This window comes from Oncorhynchus nerka, linkage group LG19 (genome assembly GCF_034236695.1).
Source record: "Oncorhynchus nerka isolate Pitt River linkage group LG19, Oner_Uvic_2.0, whole genome shotgun sequence".
NCBI classification, from domain to species: Eukaryota; Metazoa; Chordata; class Actinopteri; order Salmoniformes; family Salmonidae; genus Oncorhynchus; species Oncorhynchus nerka.
In genome coordinates, this window is record NC_088414.1 from 50,797,934 (window position 1) to 50,824,772 (window position 26,839).

General features: G+C 60.9%; 1 protein-coding gene across 1 annotated transcript in view; it reads left to right on the plus strand.

The window, feature by feature from the left end:
- The window catches only part of LOC115123282 (dihydrolipoamide S-acetyltransferase (E2 component of pyruvate dehydrogenase complex)), a 57,561-nt gene that overhangs the window by 6,993 nt on the left and 23,729 nt on the right, over window positions 1-26,839 (plus strand). Inside the window, exons 3-6 of the mRNA XM_065005026.1 lie at window positions 15,793-15,914; window positions 16,035-16,164; window positions 16,284-16,410; window positions 18,591-18,778. Coding sequence (XP_064861098.1) covers window positions 15,793-15,914; window positions 16,035-16,164; window positions 16,284-16,410; window positions 18,591-18,778 — 567 coding nt within the window. The remainder of the gene's footprint in view (window positions 1-15,792; window positions 15,915-16,034; window positions 16,165-16,283; window positions 16,411-18,590; window positions 18,779-26,839) is intronic.

The window sequence follows — 26,839 nt, forward strand, 5'->3', positions numbered from 1 at the left end:
GTTTACAATCCTCAAGGTGTTTTTCACATATCTATTCGATAATCTATCAGTGGTGGCAGTTGGCTTCTCATCAGAAGACAACGGAAAAATACTGCAGCTGGAGATTACGCAATAATTGCGACGGAGGACACCAAGCGACCACCTGGTAAATGTAGTCTCTTATGGTCAATCTTCCAATGATATGCCTACAAATACGTCACAATGCTGCAGACACCTTGGGGAAAACGTGGAAAAGGTAAGCTGACTCCTAGCTCCTCCACAGCCATATAAGGAGTCATTGCCATGAGGCGGTTTCAAAAAATGCGGCACTTCCTGATTGTATTTTTATCTGGGTTTTTTCTATAACATCAGTTCTCTGGCACTCACAGACAATATCTTTGCCGTTTTGGAAAAGTCAGAGTGTTTTCTTTCCAAAGCTGTCAATTATATGCATAGTTGAGTATCTTTTCGTGACAAAATATCTTGTTTAAAACGGGAACGTTTTTCATCCAAAAATTAAAAGGGCGCCCCCTATATCGAAGAAGTTTAACAAATCCAAATATATTTTAGATTTTAGGTTCTTCAAAGTAGCCACCTTTTGCCTTGATAGCTTTACACACTCTTGGCATTCTCTCCACCAACTTCACCTGGAATGCTTTTCCAACAGTCGTGAAGGAGTTCCCACATATACTGAGCACTTGTTGGCTGCATTTCCTTCACTCTGTGGTTCAACTCCCAGATATCCAAGATGGCATAGTAGTAGGATGTTTTGATGGTCTTGTCCCCGTCACTTGTTGGCTGCATTTCCTTCACTCTGTGGTTCAACTCCCAGATATCCAAGATGGCGTAGTAGTGGGATGTTTTGATGGTCTTGTCCCGTCCCTTGTATATATTGTTTCTTTCTTCGTATATATTTACTATATATTTACAGATTGGAATAATCTCCTGCCACCCGCCTCACCCAATGCGGTATGGATCTGCTATTCTTTATACTTTAGATCCGTAACCCCCTTCAAGCTAGCCAGCTGCTAGCTAGTAGTCAGTTAGCCATCACCGTTAACTGGGACATCTGTCAGCTTCAGCCCGGTCAACTCCTGCGAGCCTGCACAGCACGATATAAACCCAGAACATATCGGACTGCTTTTCTCCACCATATATCTGGATTCCTACTACAAGCTCTGAACCTTTACTCCGGATCATCGCAGTTAGCTAGCTGCTATCCGAGTGGATACTCCTGGCTAACGTCTCTGTCCCGAAGCAAGCACCAGTTAGCTTGGAGCTAGCCTTGAATCTAGGCCCATCTCCCGGCTAGCCAAATATATCTATCAAGAATCCCTGGGCTTCAATTACCTCTGTTGCCAATGGGTCTGGACCCTTTGCTGCTGACAGGGAGCCCCGCCATTCCATCACGACTGGTCTGCCCACGAAACCGTCGGAGGGGGATTCAACAGGCTCTCCCATTGCGACGTCCCCCTGAGGCCCATCTGCTAGCCTGCTGCTAGCCCCGGCCTGCTAGCTGTCTGAATCTCCGTGCCTCCAGCTCGCCTAGCTACTCACTGGACCCTATGATTACTCGGCTACACACGCCTCTCCCTAATGTCAATATGCCTTGTCTATTGCTGTTTTGGTTAGTAATTGATGTCTTATTTCACTGTAGAGCCTCCAGCCCAGCTAGCCCTTATGTTCCACCCCCCACACATGCGGTGACCGAACCTGGCTTAAATGGTGCTTCTAGAGACAAAACCTCTCTCTTGGTCACTCGATGCCTAGACTTACCTCCACTGTACTCACATCCTACCACTACCTTTGTCTGTCCATTATGCCTTGAATCTATCCTTCCGTGCCCAGAAATCTGCCTCCTTTACTCTCTGTTCCGAACGCACTAGACGACCAGTTCTTTTAGCCTTTAGCGGTAGTCTTATCCTACTCCTCGGTTCCTCTGGTGATGTAGAGGTGAATCCAGGCCCTGCAGCCCCCAGCATCACTACCATTCCCCAGGCGCTCTCATTTGTTGACTTCTGTAACTGTAAAAGCCCTGGTTTCATGCATGTTAACATTAGAAGCCTCCTTCCTAAGTTTGTTTTATTCACTGCTTTAGCACACTCCGTCAACCCGGATGTCCTAGCCGTGTTTGAATCCTGGCTTAGGAAGGCCACCAAAAATCCTGAAATGTCCATCCCTAACTATAACAATTTAGTGGTCGCCTGATTGCTCTTCTAAAGTGCTTTCCTCTCCATCTTAAGTAAACATGCCCCATTCAAAACATGTAAAACTAAGTACATATATAGCCCTTGGTTCACCCCAGACTTGACTGCCCTTGACCAGCACAAAAACATCCTGTGGCATTCTGTATTAGCATCAATTAGTCCCCGCGATATGCAACTTTTCAGGGAAGTCAGGAACCAATATACTCAGTCAGTTAGGAAAGCTAAGGCTAACTTTTTCGAACAGAAATTTGCTTTCTGTAGCACAAATTCCAAAACTGTTTGGGACACACATGGAGAATTAGAGCCCCTCCTCCCAGCTGCCCACTGCACTGAGGATAGGAAACACTGTCACCACCGATAAATCTACGATAATCGATCATTTCGATAAGCATTTTTCCATGGCTGGCCATGCTTTCCACCTGGCTACCACTACCCCGGCCAACATCTCAGCACCCCCTGCAGCAACTTGCTCACCCAAATCCAGATATCCAGATAGCTGATGTTCTGAAAGAGCTGCAAAATCTGGTTCCTTCCAAATCAGCTGGGCTAGACAATCTGGACCCTCTCTCTCTCTAAAATGATCTGCTGAAATTGTTGCAACCCCTATTACTAGCCTGTTCAACCTCTCTTTCGTATCGTCTGAGATCCCCAAAGATTGGAAAGCTGCCGCGGTCATCCCCCTCTTCAAAGGGGGAGACACTCCAGACCCAAACTGATAGGCAGGGCAGGATGGATATAGGTCTTTCTAAAATCTTCGAAAGCCAAGTTAATGAACAGATCACAGACCATTTCGAATCCCACCGTACCTTCTCCACTATGCAATCTGGTTTCCAAGCTGGTCATGGGTGCACCTCAGCCACACTCAAGGTCCTATGCGATATCATAACCGCCATCGATAAAAGACAGTACTGTGCAGCCGTCTTCATCGACCTGGCCAAGGCATTCGACTCTTGTCAATCACCGCATTCTTATCGGCAGACTCAATAGCCTTGGCTTCTCAAATGCCTGCCTCGCCTGGTTCACCAACTACTTCTCTGACAGAGTTCAGTGTGTCAAATCGGAGAGCCTGTTTTCCGGACCTCTGGCAGTCTCTATGGGGTTGCCACAGGGTTCAATTCTCGGGCCGACTCTTTTCTTTGTATATATCAATGATGTCGCTCTTGCTGCTGATGATTCTCTGATCCACCTCTACGCTGACGATACCATTCTGTATACATAACAAACCTCCAAATGAGCTTCAATGCCATACAACACTCCTTCCGTGGCGTCCAACTGGTTTTAAATGCTAGTGAAACTGAATGCATGCTCTTCAACCGATTGTTGCCGGCACCTGCCCGCCCGTCCAGCATCACTACTCTGGACGGTTCTGACATAACATGTGGACAACTACAAATACCTAGGTGTCTGGTTAGACTAAACTCTCCTTCCAGACTCACATTAAGCATCTCCAATCCAAAATTACATCTCGATTCAGCTTCCTATTTTGCAACAAAGCCTCCTTCACTCATGCCTCCAAACATACCCTCGTAAAACTGACTAGCCTGGAGGTGTGTTGGGTCATTGTCCTGTTGAAAAACAAATGATAGTCCCACTAAGCGCAAACCAGATGGGACGGCGTATCGCTGCAGAATGCTGTTGTAGCCATGCTGGTTAAGTGTGCCTTGAATTCTAAATAAATCACTGAAAGTGTCACCAGAATGCACCATCATTCCTCCATGCTTCACGGTGGGAACCACACATGCAGAGATCGTCCGTTCACCTACTCTGCGTCTCACAAAGACACGGTGATTGGAACCAAAAATCTCAAATCCACTGGATAAATTGCCACTGTTCTGATGTCCATTGCTTGTGTTTCTTGCCACAAGCAAGTCTCTTCTTATTGATGTCCTTTAGTAGTTGTTTCTTTGCAGCAATTTGACCATGAAGGCCTGATTCACACAGTCTCCTCTGAACAGTTGATGTTGAGATGTGTCTGTTACTTGAACTCTGTGAAGCATTTATTTGGGCTGCAATCTGAGGCTGGTAACTCTAATGAACTTATCCTCTGCAGCAGAGGTAACTCTGGGTCTTCCTTTCCTGTGGCAGTCCACATGAGAGCCAGTTTCATCATAGCGCTTGATGGTTTTTGCGACTGCACTTTAAGAAACGTTCAAAGTCCTTGAAATGTTCCGCATTGACTGAATTCAATTTTCCAGATTGACTGACCTTCATGTCTTAAAGTAATGATGGACTGTCGTTTCTCTTTGCTTATTTGAGCTGTTCTTTACATAATATGGACTTGGTCTTTTACCAAATAGGGATATCTTCTGTATACCACCCCTACCTTGTCACAACACAACTGATTGGCTCAAAAACATTAAGAAGGAAAGAAATTCCACAAATTATTTTTTTAACAAGGCACACCTGTTAATTGAAATGCATTCCAGGTGACTACATCATGAAGCTGGTTGAGAGAATGCCAAGAGTGTGCAAAGACGTCATCAAGGCAAAGCATTGCTACTTGAAGAATCTCAAATATAAAATATATTTTGAATTGTTTAACACTTTTTTTGGTTACTACGGGATTTCATATGTGTTATTTCATAGTTTTGATGTTTTCACTATTATTCTACAATAATTACGACTGTTGTATGAGGACACCCCTTCAACATACAGTATATGTACAGCAGCGTGAGCACACCCCTTCAAATTTGTGGATTCAGTTATTGCAGCCACACCCATTGCTGACTGGTGTATAAAATCAAGCACACAGCCATGCAATCTCCATAGACATGCATTGGCAGTAGATTCTCCTTACTAAAGAGCTCAGTGACTTTCAATACCAACAAGTCAGTTCGTCAAATTTCTGCCCTACTAGAGCTACCCCGGTCAACTGTAAGTGCTGTTATTGTGAAGTGGAAACATCTTGGAGCAACAACGACTCAGCCGCGAAGTGGTTGGCCACAAGCTCACAGAACGGTACAGCCGAGTGCTGAAGCATGTACCGTGTTAAAATCTTCTGTCCTCGATTGCAACACTACCGACTTCCAAACTGCCTCTGGAAGCAGCAGCAGCACAAGAACTGTTCGTCGGGAGCTTCATGAAATGGGTTTCCATGGCAGAGCAGCCGCACACAAGCCTAAGATCACCATGAGCAATGCCAAGTGTCGGCTGGAGTGGTGTAAAGCTCGCAGCTATTGCACTCTGGGGCAGTGGAAACGCGTTCTCTGGAGTGATGAATCACTCTTTACATCAACTAGTAATTAAACACACACAGGAGGTGACAACTAGTAATTAAACACACACATATCCCCCCACCACGGCGCATGTGTCCCCCCCACCACCACGGCGCATGTGCCCCCCCCCACCACGGCGTATGTCGTCCCCACCACCACCACGGCGCATGTGCCCCCCACCACGGCGCATGTCCCCCCCACCACGGCGCATGTGTCCCCCCACCACCACGGCGCATGTGTCCCCCACCACCACGGCGCATGTGCCCCCCACCACGGCGCGTGTGCCCCCCACCACGGCGCGTGTGTCCCCCCACCACCACGGCGCATGTGCCCCCCACCACGGCGCGTGTCCCCCCACCACGGCGCATGTGTCCCCACCACCACCACGGTGCATGTGCCTCCCCACCACGGCGCGTGTGTCCCCACCACCACCACGGCGCATGTCCCCCCACCACGGCGCATGTGTCCCCCCACCACCACCACGGCGCATGTGTCACCACCACCACGGCGCATGTGTCCCCCCACCACGGCGCATGTCCCCCACCCCACCACGGCGCATGTCCCCCCACCACGGCGCGTGTGTCCCCACCACCACCACGGCGCATGTGCCCCCACCACGGCGCGTGTGTCCCCACCACCACCACCACGGCGCATGTCCCCCACCACCACGGCGCATGTCCCCCCCACCACGGCGCGCGTGCCCCCCCCCACGGCGCGTGTGCCCCCCACCACGGCGCGTGTGTCCCCACCACCACCACGGCGCATGTCCCCCCCACCACGGCGCATGTGTCCCCCCCACCACCACCACGGCGCATGTTCCCCCCACCACGGCGCGTGTGTCCCCACCACCACCACGGCGCATGTCCCCCCCACCACGGCGCATGTGTCCCCACCACCACGGTGCATGTGTCCCCCCCACCACCACGGCGCATGTGCCCCCCCCACCACGGCGCGTGTCCCCCCACCACGGCGCGTGTGCTCCCCTCCACCACGGCGCGTGTGTCCCCACCACCACCACGGCGCATGTCCCCCCACCACGGCGCATGTGCCCCCCCCACCACGGCGCGTGTGCCCCCCCCCCACGGCGCGTGTGTCCCCACCACCACCACGGCGCATGTCCCCCACCACGGCGCATGTCCCCCCACCACCACCACGGCGCATGTGTCCCCCACCACCACCACGGCGCATGTCCCCCACCCACCACGGCGCATGTCCCCCCACCACGGCGCGTGTCCCCCCACCACGGCGCGTGTGCCCCCACCACGGCGCGTGTGCCCCCCACCACGGCGCGTGTCCCCCCACCACGGCGCGTGTGTCCCCACCACCACCACGTGTGCCCCCCCCACCACGGCGCATATGCCCCCCACCACGGCGCGTGTGTCCCCCACCACGGCGCATGTGTCCCCACCACCACGGCGCATGTGTCCCCCCACCACCACCACGCATGTGTCCCCCCACCACCACGGCGCGTGTGTCCCCACCACGGCGCATGTGTCCCCCCCACCACCACGGCGCATGTCCCCCCACCACGGCGCATGTGCCCCCCCCCACCACGGCGCGTGTGCCCCCCACCACGGCGCGTGTGTCCCCCCACCACCACGGCGCATGTCCCCCACCACGGCGCATGTGTCCCCCACCACCACCACGGCGCATGTTCCCCCCACCCACCACGGCGCATGTCCCCCACCACGGCGCATGTCCCCCCCACCACGGCGCATGTCCCCCCACCCACCACGGCGCATGTCCCCCCACCACGGCGCATGTCCCCCCCACCACGGCGCATGTGTCCCCACCACCACCACGGTGCATGTGTCCCCCCACCACGGCGCTATCCCCCCCCACCACGGCGCATGTCCCCCCACCACGGCGCATGTCCCCCCCACCACGGCGCATGTCCCCCCCCACCACGGCGCATGTGCCCCCCCCACCACGGCGCATGTGTCCCCCACCCCACCACGGCGCATGTGCCCCCCCACCACGGCGCATGTGTCCCCCACCACGGCGCATGTGTCCCCCACCACCACGGCGCATGTCCCCCCACCACGGCGCATGTCCCCCCCACCACGGCGCATGTCCCCCCCCACCACGGCGCATGTGTCCCCACCACCACCACGGTGCATGTGTCCCCCCACCACGGCGCATGTCCCCCCACCACGGCGCATGTCCCCCCCCCACCACGGCGCATGTGTCCCCCCACCACGGCGCATGTCCCCCCCCACCACGGCGCATGTCCCCCCACCACGGCGCATGTCCCCCCCACCACGGCGCGCATGTGTCCCCCCCACCACGGCGCATGTGCCCCACCACGGCGCATGTGTCCCCCCACCACCACGGTGCATGTGTCCCCCCACCACGGTGCATGTGTCCCCCCACCACGGCGCATGTCCCCCCACCACGGCGCATGTCCCCCCACCACGGCGCATGTCCCCCCACCACGGCGCATGTCCCCCCACCACGGCGCATGTCCCCACCACCACGGCGTATGTCCCCACCCACCACGGCGCATGTCCCCCCCACCACGGCGTGTGTGCCCCCACCACCACGGCGTGTGTCCCCACCACCACCACGGCGCATGTCCCCACCCACCACGGCGTGTGTGCCCCCCCACCACGGCGTGTGCCCCCCACCACGGCGCGTGTCCCCCCACCACGGCGCATGTCCCCACCACCACCACGGCGCATGTCCCCCCACCACGGCGTATGTGCCCCCCCACCACGGCGCATGTGCCCCCCACCACGGCGCGTGTCATCCCCCCACCACGGCGTGTGTCCCCCCACCACGGCGCATGTGTCCCCACCACGGCGCATGTTCCCCCCCACCACGGCGCATGTCCCCCCACCACGGCGTATGTGCCCCCCCACCACGGCGCATGTGTCCCCCCACCACGGCGCATGTCCCCACCACCACCACGGCGCATGTGTCCCCCCACCACGGCGTGTGTCCCCCACCACGGCGCATGTCCCCCCCACCACGGCGTGTGTCCCCACCACCACCACGGCGCATGTCCCCCCACCACGGCGCATGTGTCCCCCCACCACGGCGTGTGCCCCCACCACGGCGCATGTCCCCACCACCACCACGGCGCATGTCCCCACCCCCACCACGGCGCGTGTGTCCCCACCACCACCACGGCGCATGTCCCCCCCCCACCACGGCGCGTGTGTCCCCCCCCACCACGGCGCGTGTGTCCCCCCCACCACGGCGCATGTCCCCCCCACCACGGCGCATGTGTCCCCCCCACCACGGCGCATGTCCCCCTCCACCATGCATGTCCCCCACCACGGCGCATGTGTCCCCCCACCACGGCGCATGTCCCCCCACCACGGCGCATGTCCCCCCACCACGGCGCATGTCCCCCCACCACGGCGCATGTCCCCCCCACCACGGCGCGTGTCCCCCACCACGGCGCATGTGTCCCCACCACCACCACGGCGCATGTGTCCCCCCACCACCACCACGGCGCATGTGTCCCCCCCCACCATGTGTCCCCCACCACGGCGCATGTGTCCCCCCACCACGGCGCATGTCCCCCCCACCACGGCGCATGTCCCCCCACCACGGCGCGTGTCCCCCCACCACGGCGTGTGTCCCCCACCACGGCATGTCCCCCCCACCACGGCGTGTGTCCCCCCACCACGGCGCATGTGTCCCCCCACCACCACCACGGCGCATGTCCCCCCCACCACGGCGCATGTCCCCCCCACCACGGCGCATGTCCCCCCACCACGGCGCATGTCCCCCCACCACCACGGCGCATGTCCCCCCACCACGGCGCATGTCCCCCCCACCACGGCGCATGTCCCCCCACCACGGCGTGTGTCCCCCCACCACGGTGCGTGTGTCCCCCCACCACGGCGCATGTCCCCCCACCACGGCGCATGTCCCCCCCCACCACGGCGCATGTCCCCCCCACCACGGCGTATGTCCCCCCACCACGGCGCATGTCCCCCCCACCACGGCGCATGTGTCCCCCCACCACGGCGCATGTGTCCCCCCCACCACGGCGCATGTCCCCCCACCACGGCGCATGTCCCCCCACCACGGCGCATGTCCCCCCCACCACGGCGCATGTCCCCCCACCACGGCGCATGTGTCCCCCCACCACCACGGCGCATGTGTCCCCCACCACGGCGCATGTGTCCCCCCACCACGGCGCATGTCCCCCCCACCACGGCGCATGTGCCCCCCCCACCACGGCGCATGTCCCCCCACCACGGCGCATGTCCCCCCACCACGGCGCATGTCCCCCCCCACCACGGCGCATGTCCCCCCACCACGGCGCATGTCCCCCCACCACGGCGCATGTCCCCCCCACCACGGCGCATGTCCCCCCCACCACGGCGCATGTGTCCCCACCACCACCACGGTGCATGTGTCCCCCCACCACGGCGCATGTGTCCCCCCCACCACGGCGCATGTCCCCCCACCACGGCGCATGTCCCCCCCACCACGGCGCATGTCCCCCCCCACGGCGCATGTCCCCACCCACCACGGTGCATGTCCCCCACCACGGCGCATGTGTCCCCCCCACCACGGCGTGTGTCCCCACCACCACCACGGTGCATGTCCCCCCCCCACCACGGTGTCCCCCCGCCCACGGCGTATGTGTCCCCCCACCACGGCGCATGTCCCCCCCACCACGGCGCATGTCCCCCCACCACGGCGCATGTCCCCCCACCACGGCGCATGTGTCCCCACCACCACCACGGTGCATGTGTCCCCCCACGGGCGCATGTCCCCCCACCACGGCGCATGTCCCCCCACCACGGCGCATGTCCCCCCACCACGGCGCATGTCCCCACCCACCACGGCGCATGTCCCCCCCACCACGGTGCATGTCCCCCCACCACGGCGCATGTGTCCCCCCACCACCACGGCGCATGTGTCCCCACCACCACCACGGCGCATGTGTCCCCCACCACGGCGCATGTGTCCCCCCACCACGGCGCATGTCCCCCCACCACGGCGCATGTCCCCCCCACCACGGCGTATGTCCCCCCACCACGGCGCATGTCCCCCCACCACGGCGCATGTCCCCACCCACCACGGGCGTATGTCCCCACCCACCACGGCGCATGTCCCCACCCACCACGGCGTATGTCGTCCCCCACCACACGGCGCATGTCCCCCCCACCACGGCGCATGTCCCCACCCACCACGGCGCATGTCCCCCCCACCACGGCGCATGTCCCCCCACCACGGCGTATGTCGTCCCCCCACCACGGCGCATGTCCCCACCCACCACGGCGTATGTCATGTCCCCCCACCACGGCGCATGTCCCCCCCCACCACGGCGTATGTCGGTCCCCCCCCCACCACGGCGCATGTCCCCCCCACCACGGCGCATGTCCCCCCACCACGGCGTATGTCGTCCCCCACCACGGCGTATGTGTCCCCCCACCACGGCGCATGTCCCCCCACCACGGCGTATGTCCCCACCCACCACGGCGTATGTGTCCCCCCCACCACGGCGCATGTCCCCCCCACCACGGCGCATGTGTCCCCCCACCACGGCGCATGTCCCCCACCACGGCGCATGTGTCCCCCACCACGGCGCATGTCCCCACCCACCACGGCGCATGTCCCCACCCACCACGGCGCATGTCCCCCCCACCACGGCGCATGTCCCCCCCCACCACGGCGCATGTCCCCCCCACCACGGCGCATGTCCCCACCCACCACGGCGCATGTCCCCACCCACCACGGCGTATGTCCCCCCACCACGGCGCATGTGTCCCCCCCCACCACGGCGCATGTGTCCCCCCACCACCACGGCGCATGTGTCCCCCCCCACCACGGCGCATGTCCCCCCCACCACGGCGCATGTCCCCCCCACCACGGCGCATGTCCCCCCACCACGGCGCATGTCCCCCCCCACCACGGCGCATGTCCCCCCCCACCACGGCGCATGTCCCCCCACCACGGCGTATGTCCCCCCCCACCACGGCGCATGTCCCCCCCACCACGGCGTATGTCCCCCCACCACGGCGCATGTCCCCCCACCACGGCGCATGTCCCCCCCACCACGGCGCATGTCCCCCCCACCACGGCGTATGTCCCCCCACCACGGCGCATGTCCCCCCACCACGGCGCATGTCCCCCACCACGGCGCATGTCCCCCCACCACGGCGCATGTCCCCCCCACCACGGCGCATGTCCCCCCACCACGGCGTATGTCGTCCCCCCACCACGGCGCATGTCCCCCCACCACGGCGTATGTCGTCCCCCCCACCACGGCGCATGTCCCCCCACCACGGCGCATGTCCCCACCCACCACGGCGCATGTCCCCACCCACCACGGCGTATGTCCCCCCCACCACGGCGCATGTCCCCCCACCACCACGGCGCATGTGTCCCCCCACCACCACGGCGCATGTGTCCCCCACCACGGCGCATGTGTCCCCCCACCACGGCGCATGTCCCCCCACCACGGCGCATGTCCCCCCACCACGGCGTATGTGTCCCCCCCACCACGGCGCATGTCCCCCCACCACGGCGCATGTCCCCCCCCCACGGCGTATGTCCCCCCCACCACGGCGCATGTCCCCCCACCACGGCGTATGTCCCCCCCCCACCACGGCGCATGTGTCCCCCACCACGGCGCATGTCCCCCCACCACGGCGCATGTCCCCCCACCACGGCGCATGTCCCCCCCACCACGGCGCATGTCCCCCCCACCACGGCGCATGTCCCCCCCCACCACGGCGCATGTCCCCCCCACCACGGCGCATGTCCCCCCACCACGGCGCATGTCCCCCCCACCACGGCGCATGTCCCCCCCCACCACGGCGTATGTCCCCCCCACCACGGCGCATGTCCCCCCACCACGGCGCATGTCCCCCCCACCACGGCGCATGTCCCCCCCCACCACGGCGCATGTCCCCCCCCACCACGGCGCATGTCCCCACCCACCACGGCGTATGTCCCCACCCACCACGGCGTATGTGTCCCCCCACCACGGCGTATGTCGTCCCCCACCACGGCGTATGTGTCCCCCCCCCACGGCGCATGTCCCCCCCACCACGGCGTATGTCCCCCCCACCACGGCGCATGTCCCCCCCCACCACGGCGCATGTGTCCCCCCCACCACGGCGCATGTCCCCCCCACCATGTGTCCCCCACCACGGCGCATGTGTCCCCCCCACCACGGCGCATGTCCCCCCCACCACGGCGCATGTCCCCCCACCACGGCGCATGTCCCCCCCACCACGGCGCATGTCCCCCCACCACGGCGCATGTCCCCACCCCACCACGGCGCATGTCCCCACCCACCACGGCGTATGTCCCCACCCACCACGGCGCATGTCCCCACCCACCACGGCGCATGTCCCCCCCACCACGGCGCATGTCCCCCCCGGAGCACCACGGCGGCATGTCCCCACCCACCACGGCGCATGTCCCCACCCACCACGGCGTGTCCCCACCCACCACGGCGCATGTCCCCACCACCACGGCGTATGTCCCCACCCACCACGGCGCATGTCCCCACCCACCACGGCGTATGTGTCCCCCCACCACGGGCGTATGTCCCCCCCCCACCACGGCGCATGTCCCCACCCACCACGGCGTGTGTGTCCCCCCACCACGGCGCATGTCGTCCCCCCACCACGGCGCATGTCGTCCCCCCACCACGGCGTATGTCCCCCCCCACCACGGCGCATGTCCCCCCCACCACGGCGTATGTCGTCCCCCCACCACGGCGCATGTCCCCCCACCACGGGCGTATGTCGGTCCCCCACCACGGCGTATGTCGTCCCCCCACCACGGCGCATGTCGTCCCCACCACGGCGCATGTCGTCCCCCCACCACGGCGCATGTCCCCCCCACCACGGCGCATGTCGTCCCCCCACCACGGCGCATGTCCCCCCACCACGGCGTATGTCGTCCCCCCACCACGGCGTATGTGTCCCCCCACCACGGCGCATGTCCCCCCACCACGGCGCATGTCCCCACCCACCACGGCGCATGTCCCCACCCACCACGGCGCATGTCCCCACCCACCACGGCGCATGTCCCCCCCCCACGGCGCATGTCCCCCCCACCACGGCGCATGTCCCCCACCACGGCGCATGTCCCCCCCACCACGGCGCATGTCCCCCCCACCACGGCGCATGTCCCCCCACCACGGCGTATGTCCCCCCCACCACGGCGCATGTCCCCCCACCACGGTGCGCATGTGCCCCCCACCACCACGGCGCATGTCCCCCCACCACGGTGCATGTCCCCCCCCACCACCCCCCACCACGGCGCATGTGTCCCCCCCACCACGGCGTGTCCCCCCACCACGGTGCATGTGTCCCCCCACCACCGCGCATGTCCCCCACCCACCACGGCGCATGTCCCCCCACCACGGCGCATGTCCCCCCACCACGGCGTATGTCCCCCCACCACGGTGCATGTGCCCCCCACCACCACGGCGCATGTTCCCCCCCCACCACCACGGTGCATGTGTCCCCCCCACCACGGCGTATGTCGTCCCCCCACCACGGCGCATGTCCCCACCCACCACGGCGTATGTGTCCCCCACCACCACGGCGCATGTCCCCACCCACCACGGCGTATGTCGTCCCCACCCACCACGGCGTATGTCGTCCCCCCCACAACGGCGTATGTCGTCCCCCCCCACAACGGCGTATGTCGTCCCCCCACCACGGCGTATGTCGTCCCCCCACCACGGCGTATGTCGTCCCCCCACCACGGCATATGTCGTCCCCCCACCACGGCATATGTCGTCCCCACCACGGCATATGTCCCCACCCACCACGGCGCATGTCCCCCCACCACGGCGTATGTCGCCCCCCCACCACGGCGTATGTCCCCCCACCACGGCGTATGTCGTCCCCCCACCACGGCGCATGTCCCCACCCACCACGGCGTATGTCGTCCCCCCCACCACGGCGTATGTCCCCCCCACCACGGCGCATGTCGTCCCCCCACCACGGCGCATGTCGTCCCCCACCACGGCGTGTCGTCCCCCACCACGGCGTATGTGTCCCCCACCACGGCGCATCCCCCCCACCACGGCGTATGTGTCCCCCCCACCACGGCGCATGTCCCCACCCACCACGGCGTATGTGTCCCCCCCACCACGGCGTATGTCCCCCCCACCACGGCGCATGTCCCCACCCACCACGGCGTATGTCCCCACCCACCACGGCGCATGTCCCCCCACCACGGCGCATGTGCCCCCCACCACCACCACGGCGCGCATGTCCTCCCCACCACCACCACGGCGCATGCCCCCCACCACCACGGCGCATGTCCCCCCACCACCACGGCGCATGTCCCTCCCCCACCACCACGGCGCATGTCCTCCCCACCACCACGGTGCATGTCCCCCCACCACCACGGCGCATGTCCCCCCACCACCACGGTGCATGTCCCCCCCACCACGGCGCACCACCACCACGGCGCATGTCCCCCCACCACCACCACCACCACGGCGCATGTCCCCCCCCACCACCACCACCACGGCGCATGTCCCTCCCCCACCACCACGGCGCATGTCCCCCCCACCACCACGGCGCATGTCGTCCCCCCCACCACCACCACGGCGCATGTCCCCCCACCACGGCGCATGTCGTCCCCCCCCCCACCACCACCACGGCGCATGTCCCCCACCACGGCGCATGTCCCCCCACCACCACCATGGCGCATGTGTCCCCCCACCACCACCACGGCGCATGTGTCCCCCCACCACCACCACGGTGCATGTGTCCCCCCACCACCACCACGGTGCATGTGTCCCCCCACCACGGCGCATGTGTCCCCCCCACCACCACCACGGCGCATGTGTCACCACCACCACGGTGCATGTGTCCCCCCACCACCACCACGGTGCATGTGTCCCCCCACCACCACCACGGCGCATGTGTCCCCCCACCACAGCGCATGTGTCCCCGTCCCCCACCACGGCGCATGTGTCCCCTCCCCACCACGGCGCATGTGTCCCCACCACCACCACGGTGCATGTGTCCCCCCCCCACCACGGCGCATGTGTCCCCCCCACCACCACCACGGCAAATGTAATTTGTCATTTGAATGTTACTCTGTTCATGGTTTGAATGGTTCTCTTCTCCGTGTGTTCCTCTGTTTCATGCGTAGTGAACACCGACCTGGCTAACTGTGTGTGTGTGTTAGGTGGAGACTGACAAGGCCACGGTGGGGTTTGAGCTGTTGGAGGACTGTTACCTGGCTAACTGTGTGTGTGTTAGGTGGAGACTGACAAGGCCACGGTGGGGTTTGAGCTGTTGGAGGACTGTTACCTGGCTAACTGTGTGTGTGTGTGTGTTAGGTGGAGACTGACAAGGCCACGGTGGGGTTTGAGCTGTTGGAGGACTGTTACCTGGCTAACTGTGTGTGTGTGTGTGTGTGTGTGTGTGTGTTGTTAGGTGGAGACTGACAAGGCCACGGTGGGGTTTGAGCTGTTGGAGGACTGTTACCTGGCTAAGATCCTGGTAGCTGAAGGAACTGGAGTTGCCGTGGGCTCTGTCATCTGCATCACTGTCGACAGGTACGTCTGTGTGTGTTGTCCACAGGGGTGTGTGTTTGAGTCTATTTTACCGTGTGTGTGTGTGTTGTCCACAGGGGTGTGTGTGTGTGTGTGTTCTAACCTCTCTGTGTGTTTTATCAGTGCTGATCTGATCCCAGCCTTTAAGGACCTGACGTTGGACAAGCTGGCTGCTAGCTCCGCCCCTTCTGCGGCTGCCCCTCCCCCCCCCACTGCTGTCGCCCCTGGCAGCTCCCTACCACCCCACATGAAGGTGGGACACAACACCTTACATTTTCCTGTACTAAACACTTTCAATTAAAGATTGTTTCACGTCCCCGACCAGTCTGCGTCTCCGGTCCATTTAGTCTTATCAGGAACCCTGTGTGTTAGGTGTGTCTGCCAGCTCTGTCTCCTACCATGACCATGGGGACAGTGCAGCGTTGGGAGAAGAAGGTTGGAGAGAAACTCAGTGAAGGAGATCTACTGGCGGAGATAGAGACCGACAAGGCTACCATCGGTCAGTACACACACCCACGGGGTATACACACCACACACACCACCCACGGGGTACACACACCACACACACCACCCACGGGGTATACACACCACCCACGGGGTATACACACCACACACACCACCCACGGGGTACACACACCACTCACGGGGTATACACACCACCCATAGGGTATACACACCACACACACCACCCACGGGGGTATACACACCACCCACGGGGTATACACACCACCCACACCACCCACGGGGTATACACACCACCCACGGGGTATACACACCACCCACGGGGTATACACACCACCCACGGGGTATACACACCACACACACCACCCACGGGGTATACACACCACACACACCACCCACGGGGTATACACACCACACACACCACCCACGGGGTATACACACCACCCACGGGGTATACACACCACACACACCACCCACGGGGTACACACACCACACACGGGGTACACACACCACACACACCACCCACGGGGTATACACACCACCCACGGGGTATACACACCACACACGGGGTATACACACCACACACGGGGTATACACACCACACACACCACCCACGGGGTATACACACCACACACACCACCCACGGGGTATACACACCACACACACCACCCACGGGGTATACACACCACACACGGGGTATACACACCACACACACCACCCACGGGGTACACACACCACACACACCACACACGGGGTACACACACCACACACACCACCCACGGGGTATACACACCACACTCACCACCCACGGGGTATACACACCACCCACGGGGTATACACACCACACACGGGGTATACACACCACCCACGTGGTATACACACCACCCACGGGGTATACACACCACACACGGGGTATACACACCACACACACCACCCACGGGGTATACACACCACTCACGGGGTATACACACCACACACGGGGTATACACACCACACACACCACACACGGGGTATACACACCACACACACCACCCACGGGGTATACACACCACCCACGGGGTATACACACCATACACACCACCCACGGGGTATACACACCACCCACGGGGTATACACACCACCCACGGGGTATACACACCACCCACGGGGTATACACACCACCCACGGGGTATACACACCACACACGGGGTATACACACCACACACACCACACACGGGGTATACACACCACACACACCACACACGGGGTATACACACCACACACACCACACACGGGGTATACACACCACCCACGGGGTATACACACCACCCACGGGGTATACACACCACACACACCACCCACGGGGTATACACACCACACACGGGGTATACACACCACACACACACCACCCACGGGGTATACACACCACACACGGGGTATACACACCACACACACCACACACGGGGTATACACACCACCCACGGGGTATACACACCACACACGGGGTATACACACCACACACACCCTACGGGGTATACACACCACACACACCACACACGGGGTATACACACCACACACACCCACGGGGTATACACACCACACACACCCTACGGGGTATACACACCACACACGGGGTATACACACCACACACACCCTACGGGGTATACACACCACACACGGGGTATACACACCACACACCCTACGGGGTATACACACCACACACACCCTACGGGGTATACACACCACCCACGGGGTATACACACCACACACGGGGTATACACACCACACACACCCCACGGGGTATACACACCACACACACCCCACACGGGGTATACACACCACCCACGGGGTATACACACCACACACACCACCCACGGGGTATACACACCACCCACGGGGTATACACACCACCCACGGGGTATACACACCACCCACGGGGTATACACACCACACACACCACCCACGGGGTATACACACCACACACACCACCCACGGGGTATACACACCACACACACCACTCACGGGGTATACACACCACCCACGGGGTATACACACCACACACACCACACACGGGGTATACACACCACACACACCATAGACACGAGGCTACCATCGGTCAGTACACACCACAGACTGTACACACACAATGTATAAACACACAGACAGACTACACTCAGTGTGATTTCAATTGTGTGTGTGTGTGTGTGTGTGTGTGTGTGTGTGTGTGTGTGTGTGCAGGGTTTGAGGTGCAGGAGGAGGGTTACCTGGCGAAGATCATGGTGTCTGAGGGAACGCGTGACGTTCCTCTGGGCGCTCCTCTCTGCATCATCGTGGAGAAGGAGAGTGACATCGCTGCCTTCAGTGACTACGTAGAGACAGCAGGGGCAGATGTCTCCACCCCACCCCCTGCTCCTGCACCAGCACCGGTAACACACACCCTAACCCCCTCCCCCAGCACCGGTAAAACACACCCTAATCCCTTCCCCCAGCACCGGTAACACACACCCTAACCCCTCCCCCGGCACAGGTAAAACACACCCTAACCCCTCCCCGACACAGGTAAAACACACCCTAACCCCTCCCCCAGCACAGGTAAAACACACCCTAACCCCCTCCCCGACACAGGTAACACACACCCTAATCCCCTCCCCAGCACAGGTAAAACAAACCCTAACCCCTCCCCAGCACAGGTAAAACACACCCTAACCCCTCCCCCAGCACAGGTAACACACACCCTAACCCCTCCCCCGGCACAGGTAACACACACCCTAACCCCCTCCCCGGCACAGGTAACACACACCCTAACCCCTCCCCAGCACCGGTAACACACACCCTAACCCCCAGCACAGGTAACACACACCCTAACCCCCAGCACAGGTAACACACACCCTAACCCCTCCCCCAGCACCGGTAACACACCCCTAACCCCCAGCACAGGTAACACACACCCTAACCCCTCCCCCAGCACAGGTAAAACACACCCTAACCCCTCCCCCAGCACAGGTAAAACACACCCTAACCCCTCCCCCAGCACAGGTAAACACACCCTAACCCCTCCCCCAGCACAGGTAACACACACCCTAACCCCTCCCCTAGCACAGGTAAAACACACCCTAACCCCTCCCCCAGCACAGGTAAAACACACCCTAACCCCTCCCCCAGCACAGGTAAAACACACCCTAACCCCCTCCCCAGCACCGGTAAAACACACCCTAACCCCCAGCACAGGTAAAACACACCCTAACCCCAGCACAGGTAAAACACACCCTAACCCCCAGCACAGGTAACACACACCCTAACCCCCAGCACAGGTAACACACACCCTAACCCCCAGCACAGGTAACACACACCCTAACCCCTCCCCAGCACAGGTAAAACACACCCTAACCCCTCCCCCAGCACAGGTAACACACACCCTAACCCCTCCCCCGGCACAGGTAACACACACCCTAACCCCTCCCCAGCACCGGTAACACACACCCTAACCCCCAGCACAGGTAACACACCCTAACCCCCAGCACAGGTAACACACACCCTAACCCCCAGCACAGGTAACACACACCCTAACCCCCAGCACAGGTAACACACACCCTAACCCCCCCCCAGCACAGGTAAAACACACCCTAACCCCCTCCCCCAGCACAGGTAAACACACCCTAACCCCTCCCCCAGCACAGGTAAACACACCCTAACCCCTCCCCAGCACAGGTAACACACACCCTAACCCCTCCCCAGCACAGGTAAACACACCCCCCTCCCCCAGCACAGGTAAAACACACCCTAACCCCCCCCCAGCACAGGTAAAACACACCCTAACCCCTCCCCAGCACCGGTAAACAGGGTAAACACACCCTAACCCCCAGCACAGGTAACCCCCCTCCCCCAGCACAGGTAACACACACCCTAACCCCCAGCACAGGTCCACCCCTAACCCCTCCCCCAGCACAGGTAAACACACCCTAACCCCTCCCCAGCACAGGTAAAACACACCCTAACCCCTCCCCCAGCACAGGTAAAACACACCCTAACCCCTCCCCAGCACCCTAAAACACCCCCCCAGCACAGGTAAAACACACCTAACCCCCAGCACAGGTAACACACACCCTAACCCCCAGCACAGGTAACACACACCCTAACCCCCAGCACAGGTAACACACACCCTAACCCCCCCCAGCACAGGTAAACACACAACCCCCCCAGCACAGGTAAAACCCCCTAACCCCTCCCCCAGCACAGGTAAAACACACACCCTAACCCACACCCTAACCCCCCAGCACAGGTAAACACACACAGGTAACACACACCCTAACCCCCCAGCACAGGTAAAACCCCCAGCACAGGTAAAACACACCCTAACCCCTAGCACCACACCCTAACCCCCAGCACAGGTAAAACACACCCTAACCCCTCCCCCAGCACAGGTAAAACAGCACAGGTAACACACACTAACCCCTCCCCAGCACAGGTAAAACACACCCTAACCCCCCCCCAGCACAGGTAAAACACACCCTAACCCCCTCCCCAGCACAGGTAAAACACACCCTAACCCCTCCCCAGCACAGGTAAAACACACCCTAACCCCTCCCCAGCACAGGTAAAACACACCCTAACCCCCAGCACAGGTAAACACACCCTAACCACAGGTAACACACACCTAACCCCCAGCACAGGTAACACACACCCTAACCCCTCCCCCAGCACAGGTAAAACACACCCTAACCCCCCCCCCAGCACAGGTAAAACACACCCTAACCCCTCCCCCAGCACAGGTAAAACACACCCTAACCCCTCCCCAGCACAGGTAAAACACACCCTAACCCCTCCCCAGCACAGGTAAAACACACCCTAACCCCCTCCCCAGCACAGGTAAAACACACCCTAACCCCCAGCACAGGTAAAACACCCCTAACCCCAGCACAGGTAACACACACCCTAACCCCCAGCACAGGTAACACACACCCTAACCCCCAGCACAGGTAACACACACCCTAACCCCAGCACAGGTAAAACACACCCTAACCCCCTCCCCCAGCACAGGTAAACACACCCTAACCCCTCCCCCAGCACAGGTAAAACACACCCTAACCCCTCCCCCAGCACAGGTAAAACACACCCTAACCCCTCCCCAGCACAGGTAAAACACACCCTAACCCCCTCCCCAGCACAGGTAAACACACCCTAACCCCAGCACAGGTAAAACCCCCTAACCCCAGCACAGGTAACACACACCCTAACCCCAGCACAGGTAACACACACCCTAAACCCTAAAACACACCCTAACCCCCCCCAGCACAGGTAAAACACACCCTAACCCCTCCCCAGCACAGGTAAAACACACCCCCAGCACAGGTAACCCCCTCCCCTCCCCCAGCACAGGTAAAACACACCCTAACCCCTCCCCCAGCACAGGTAAACACACCCTAACCCCTCCCCCAGCACAGGTAACACACACCCTAACCCCCCCCCAGCACAGGTAAAACACACCCTAACCCCTCCCCCGGCACAGGTAAAACACACCCTAACCCCCCCGGCACAGGTAAACACCCTAACCCTCCCCCCCCAGCACAGGTAAAACACACCCTAACCCCCCCAGCACAGGTAAAACACACCCTAACCCCTCCCCCAGCACAGGTAAACACACCCTAACCCCTCCCCAGCACAGGTAAAACACACACCCCCAGCACAGGGTACCCCCAGCACAGGTAACACCACCCTAACCCCCAGCACAGGTAAACACACACCCCCCAGCACAGGTAACAACCCCCTCCCCCAGCACAGGTAAAACACACCCTAACCCCTCCCCCAGCACAGGTAAACACACCCTAACCCCCTCCCCAGCACAGGTAAAACACACCCTAACCCCCAGCACAGGTAAAACACACCCTAACCCCCTCCCCAGCACAGGTAAAACACACCCTAACCCCCAGCACAGGTAAAACACACCCTAACCCCCAGCACAGGTAAACACACCCTAACCCCCAGCACAGGTAACCCCCAACCCCCAGCACAGGTAACACACACCCTAACCCCTCCCCAGCACAGGTAAACACACCCTAACCCCCTCCCCCAGCACAGGTAAAACACACCCTAACCCCTCCCCCAGCACAGGTAAAACACACCCTAACCCCCTCCCCCAGCACAGGTAAAACACACCCTAACCCCCTCCCCAGCACAGGTAAAACACACCCTAACCCCCCAGCACAGGTAAACACACCCTAACCCCCCAGCACAGGTAAAACACACCCTAACCCCCCCCAGCACAGGTAAAACACACCCTAACCCCCCCCCAGCACAGGTAAAACACACCCTAACCCCTCCCCCAGCACAGGTAAAACACACCCTAACCCCCTCCCAGCACAGGTAAAACACACCCTAACCCCTCCCCCAGCACAGGTAAAACACACCCTAACCCCTCCCCCAGCACAGGTAAACACACCCTAACCCCTCCCCCAGCACAGGTAAAACACACCCTAACCCCTCCCCCAGCACAGGTAAAACACACCCTAACCCCTCCCCCAGCACAGGTAAAACACACCCTAACCCCTCCCCCAGCACAGGTAAAACACACCCTAACCCCCCCAGCACAGGTAAACACACCCCCTCCCCAACCCCCAGCACAGGTAACACACACCCTAACCCCCAGCACAGGTAACCACACCCTAACCCCAGCACAGGTAAACACACCCTAACCCCCCCCAGCACAGGTAAAACACACCCTAACCCCTCCCCCAGCACAGGTAAAACACACCCTAACCCCTCCCCCAGCACAGGTAAAACACACCCTAACCCCCTCCCCCAGCACAGGTAAAACACACCCTAACCCCTCCCCAGCACAGGTAAAACACACCCTAACCCCTCCCCCAGCACAGGTAAAACACACACCCCCTCCCCAACCCCCCCCCAGCACAGGTAAAACACACCCTAACCCCCAGCACAGGTAAACACACAACCCCCAGCACAGGTAACACCCCTCCCCAGGTAACACAGGCACAGGTAACACACACCCTAACCCCTCCCCCAGCACAGGTAAAACACACCCTAACCCCCCCAGCACAGGTAAAACACACCCTAACCCCTCCCCCAGCACAGGTAAAACACAGGTAAACACACCCTAACCCCTCCCCAGCACCGGTAAACACACCCTAACCCCCAGCACAGGTAAAACACACACCCCCAGCACAGGTAACCCCCTCCCCCAGCACAGGTAAACACACCCTAAACCCCTCCCCCAGCACAGGTAAACACCCCTAACCCCCCCCAGCACAGGTAAAACACACCCCCCAGCAACCCACTCCCCCAGCACAGGTAAAACACACCCTAACCCCTCCCCCAGCACAGGTAAAACACACCCTAACCCCTCCCCAGCACAGGTAAACACACACCCTAACCCCTCCCCAGCACAGGTAACAACACACCCTAACCCCTCCCCGCACAGGTAAAACACACCCTAACCCCCCCGGCACAGGTAAAACACACCCTAACCCCCTCCCCCGGCACAGGTAAACACACCCTAACCCTCCCCGGCACAGGTAAAACACACCCTAACCCCCTCCCCGCACAGGTAAAACACCCTAACCCCTCCCCCGCACAGGTAAACACACCCTAACCCCCTCCCCCAGCACAGGTAAACACACCCTAACCCCTCCCCAGCACAGGTAAAACACACCCCCCAGCACAGGTAACCCCCTCCCCCAGCACAGGTAAACACACCCCCAGCACAGGTAACCCCCCCCCCCAGCACAGGTAAAACACACCCTAACCCCTCCCCCACAGCACACCCTAACCCCTCCCCAGCACAGGTAAAACACACCCTAACCCCCCCCCAGCACAGGTAAAACACCCTAACCCCTCCCCAGCACAGGTAAACACACCCTAACCCCTCCCCAGCACCGGTAAACACACCCTAACCCCCAGCACAGGTAAACCCCCTAGCACAGGTAAACACACAACCCCAGCACAGGTAACCCCCAGCACAGGTAAACACACCCTAACCCCTCCCCCAGCACAGGTAAAACACCCCTAACCCCCAGCACAGGTAACACACACCCTAACCCCCTCCCCAGCACAGGTAAACACACCCTAACCCCTCCCCAGCACAGGTAAACACACCCTAACCCCTCCCCCAGCACAGGTAAAACACACCCTAACCCCTCCCCCAGCACAGGTAACACACACCCTAACCCCTCCCCCAGCACAGGTAAACACACCCTAACCCCTCCCCAGCACAGGTAAACACACCCTAACCCCTCCCCAGCACAGGTAAAACACACCCTAACCCCTCCCCCAGCACAGGTAAAACACACCCTAACCCCTCCCCCAGCACAGGTAAAACACACCCTAACCCCTCCCCCAGCACAGGTAAAACACACCCTAACCCTCCCCAGCACAGGTAAAACACACCCTAACCCCCAGCACAGGTAAACACACCCTAACCCCCAGCACAGGTAACACACACCCTAACCCCCAGCACAGGTAACACACACCCTAACCCCCAGCACAGGTAACACACCCCTAACCCCTCCCCCAGCACAGGTAAAACACACCCTAACCCCTCCCCCAGCACAGCACACCCTAACCCCTCCCCAACACACACCCTAACCCCTCCCCCAGCACAGGTAAAACACACCCTAACCCTCCCCCAGCACAGGTAAAACACACCCTAACCCCTCCCCACAGCACAGCACCGTAAAACACACCCTAACCCCTCCCCAGCACCGGTAAAACACACCCAACCCCCCCAGCACAGGTAACACACACCCTAACCCCCAGCACAGGTAACACACCCCTAACCCCCAACCCACACCCCCCCCCAGCACAGGTAACACACACCCTAACCCCCTCCCCAGCACAGGTAAAACACACCCTAACCCCTCCCCCAGCACAGGTAAAACACACCCTAACCCCCTCCCCCAGCACAGGTAAAACACACCCTAACCCCTCCCCAACAGGTAAAACACACCCTAACCCCTCCCCCCAGCACAGGTAAAACACACCCTAACCCCTCCCCCAGCACAGGTAAAACACACCCTAACCCCTCCCCCAGCACAGGTAAAACACACCTAACCCCCAGCACAGGTAAACACCTCCCCAGCACAGGTAAAACACACCCTAACCCCCAGCACAGGTAACACACACCCTAACCCCCAGCACAGGTAACACACACCCTAAACCCTCCCCCAGCACAGGTAAACACACCCTAACCCCCCCCCAGCACAGGTAAAACACACCCTAACCCCTCCCCCAGCACAGGTAAACACACCCTAACCCCCAGCACAGGTAAAACACACCCTAACCCCTCCCCCAGCACCCCTAACCCCCTCCCCAGCACAGGTAACACACACCCTAACCCCTCCCCCAGCACAGGTAACACACACCCTAACCCCCTCCCCCGGCACAGGTAAAACACACCCTAACCCCCTCCCCCGGCACAGGTAAAACACACCCTAACCCCTCCCCCGGCACAGGTAAAACACACCCTAACCCCTCCCCGGCACAGGTAAACACACCCTAACCCCTCCCCCAGCACAGGTAAAACACACCCTAACCCTCCCCAGCACCGGTAAAACACACCCTAACCCCAGCACAGGTAAAACACACCCTAACCCCCAGCACAGGTAACAACCCCACACAGGTAACACACCCCCAGCACAGGTAACCACACCCTAACCCCCCCCAGCACAGGTAAAACACACCCTAACCCCTCCCCCAGCACAGGTAAACACACCCTAACCCCTCCCCCAGCACAGGTAAAACACACCCTAACCCCTCCCCAGCACAGGTAAAACACACCCTAACCCCTCCCCCAGCACAGGTAAAACACACCCTAACCCCCCAGCACAGGTAAACACACCCTAACCCCCAGCACAGGTAACACACACCCTAACCCCAGCACAGGTAACACACACCCTAACCCCCAGCACAGGTAAACACACCCTAACCCCCTCCCCCAGCACAGGTAAAACACACCCTAACCCCTCCCCCAGCACAGGTAAAACACACCCTAACCCTCCCAGCACAGGTAAACCCCCAACCCTCCCCAGCACAGGTAAAACACACCCTAACCCCCTCCCCCAGCACAGGTAAACACACCCTAACCCCCTCCCCCAGCACAGGTAAAACACACCCTAACCCCCTCCCCCAGCACAGGTAAAACACACCCTAACCCCTCCCCAGCACAGGTAAACACACCCTAACCCCTCCCCCAGCACAGGTAAAACACACCCTAACCCCCCCCCAGCACCGGTAAAAACACACCCTAACCCCCAGCACAGGTAAAACACACCCTAACCCCCAGCACAGGTAACACACAACCCCCAGCACAGGTAACACACACCCTAACCCCCAGCACAGGTAACACACACCCTAACCCCCAGCACAGGTAAAACACACCCTAACCCCCTCCCCCAGCACAGGTAAAACACACCCTAACCCCTCCCCAGCACAGGTAAAACACACCCTAACCCCCCCCCAGCACAGGTAAAACACAC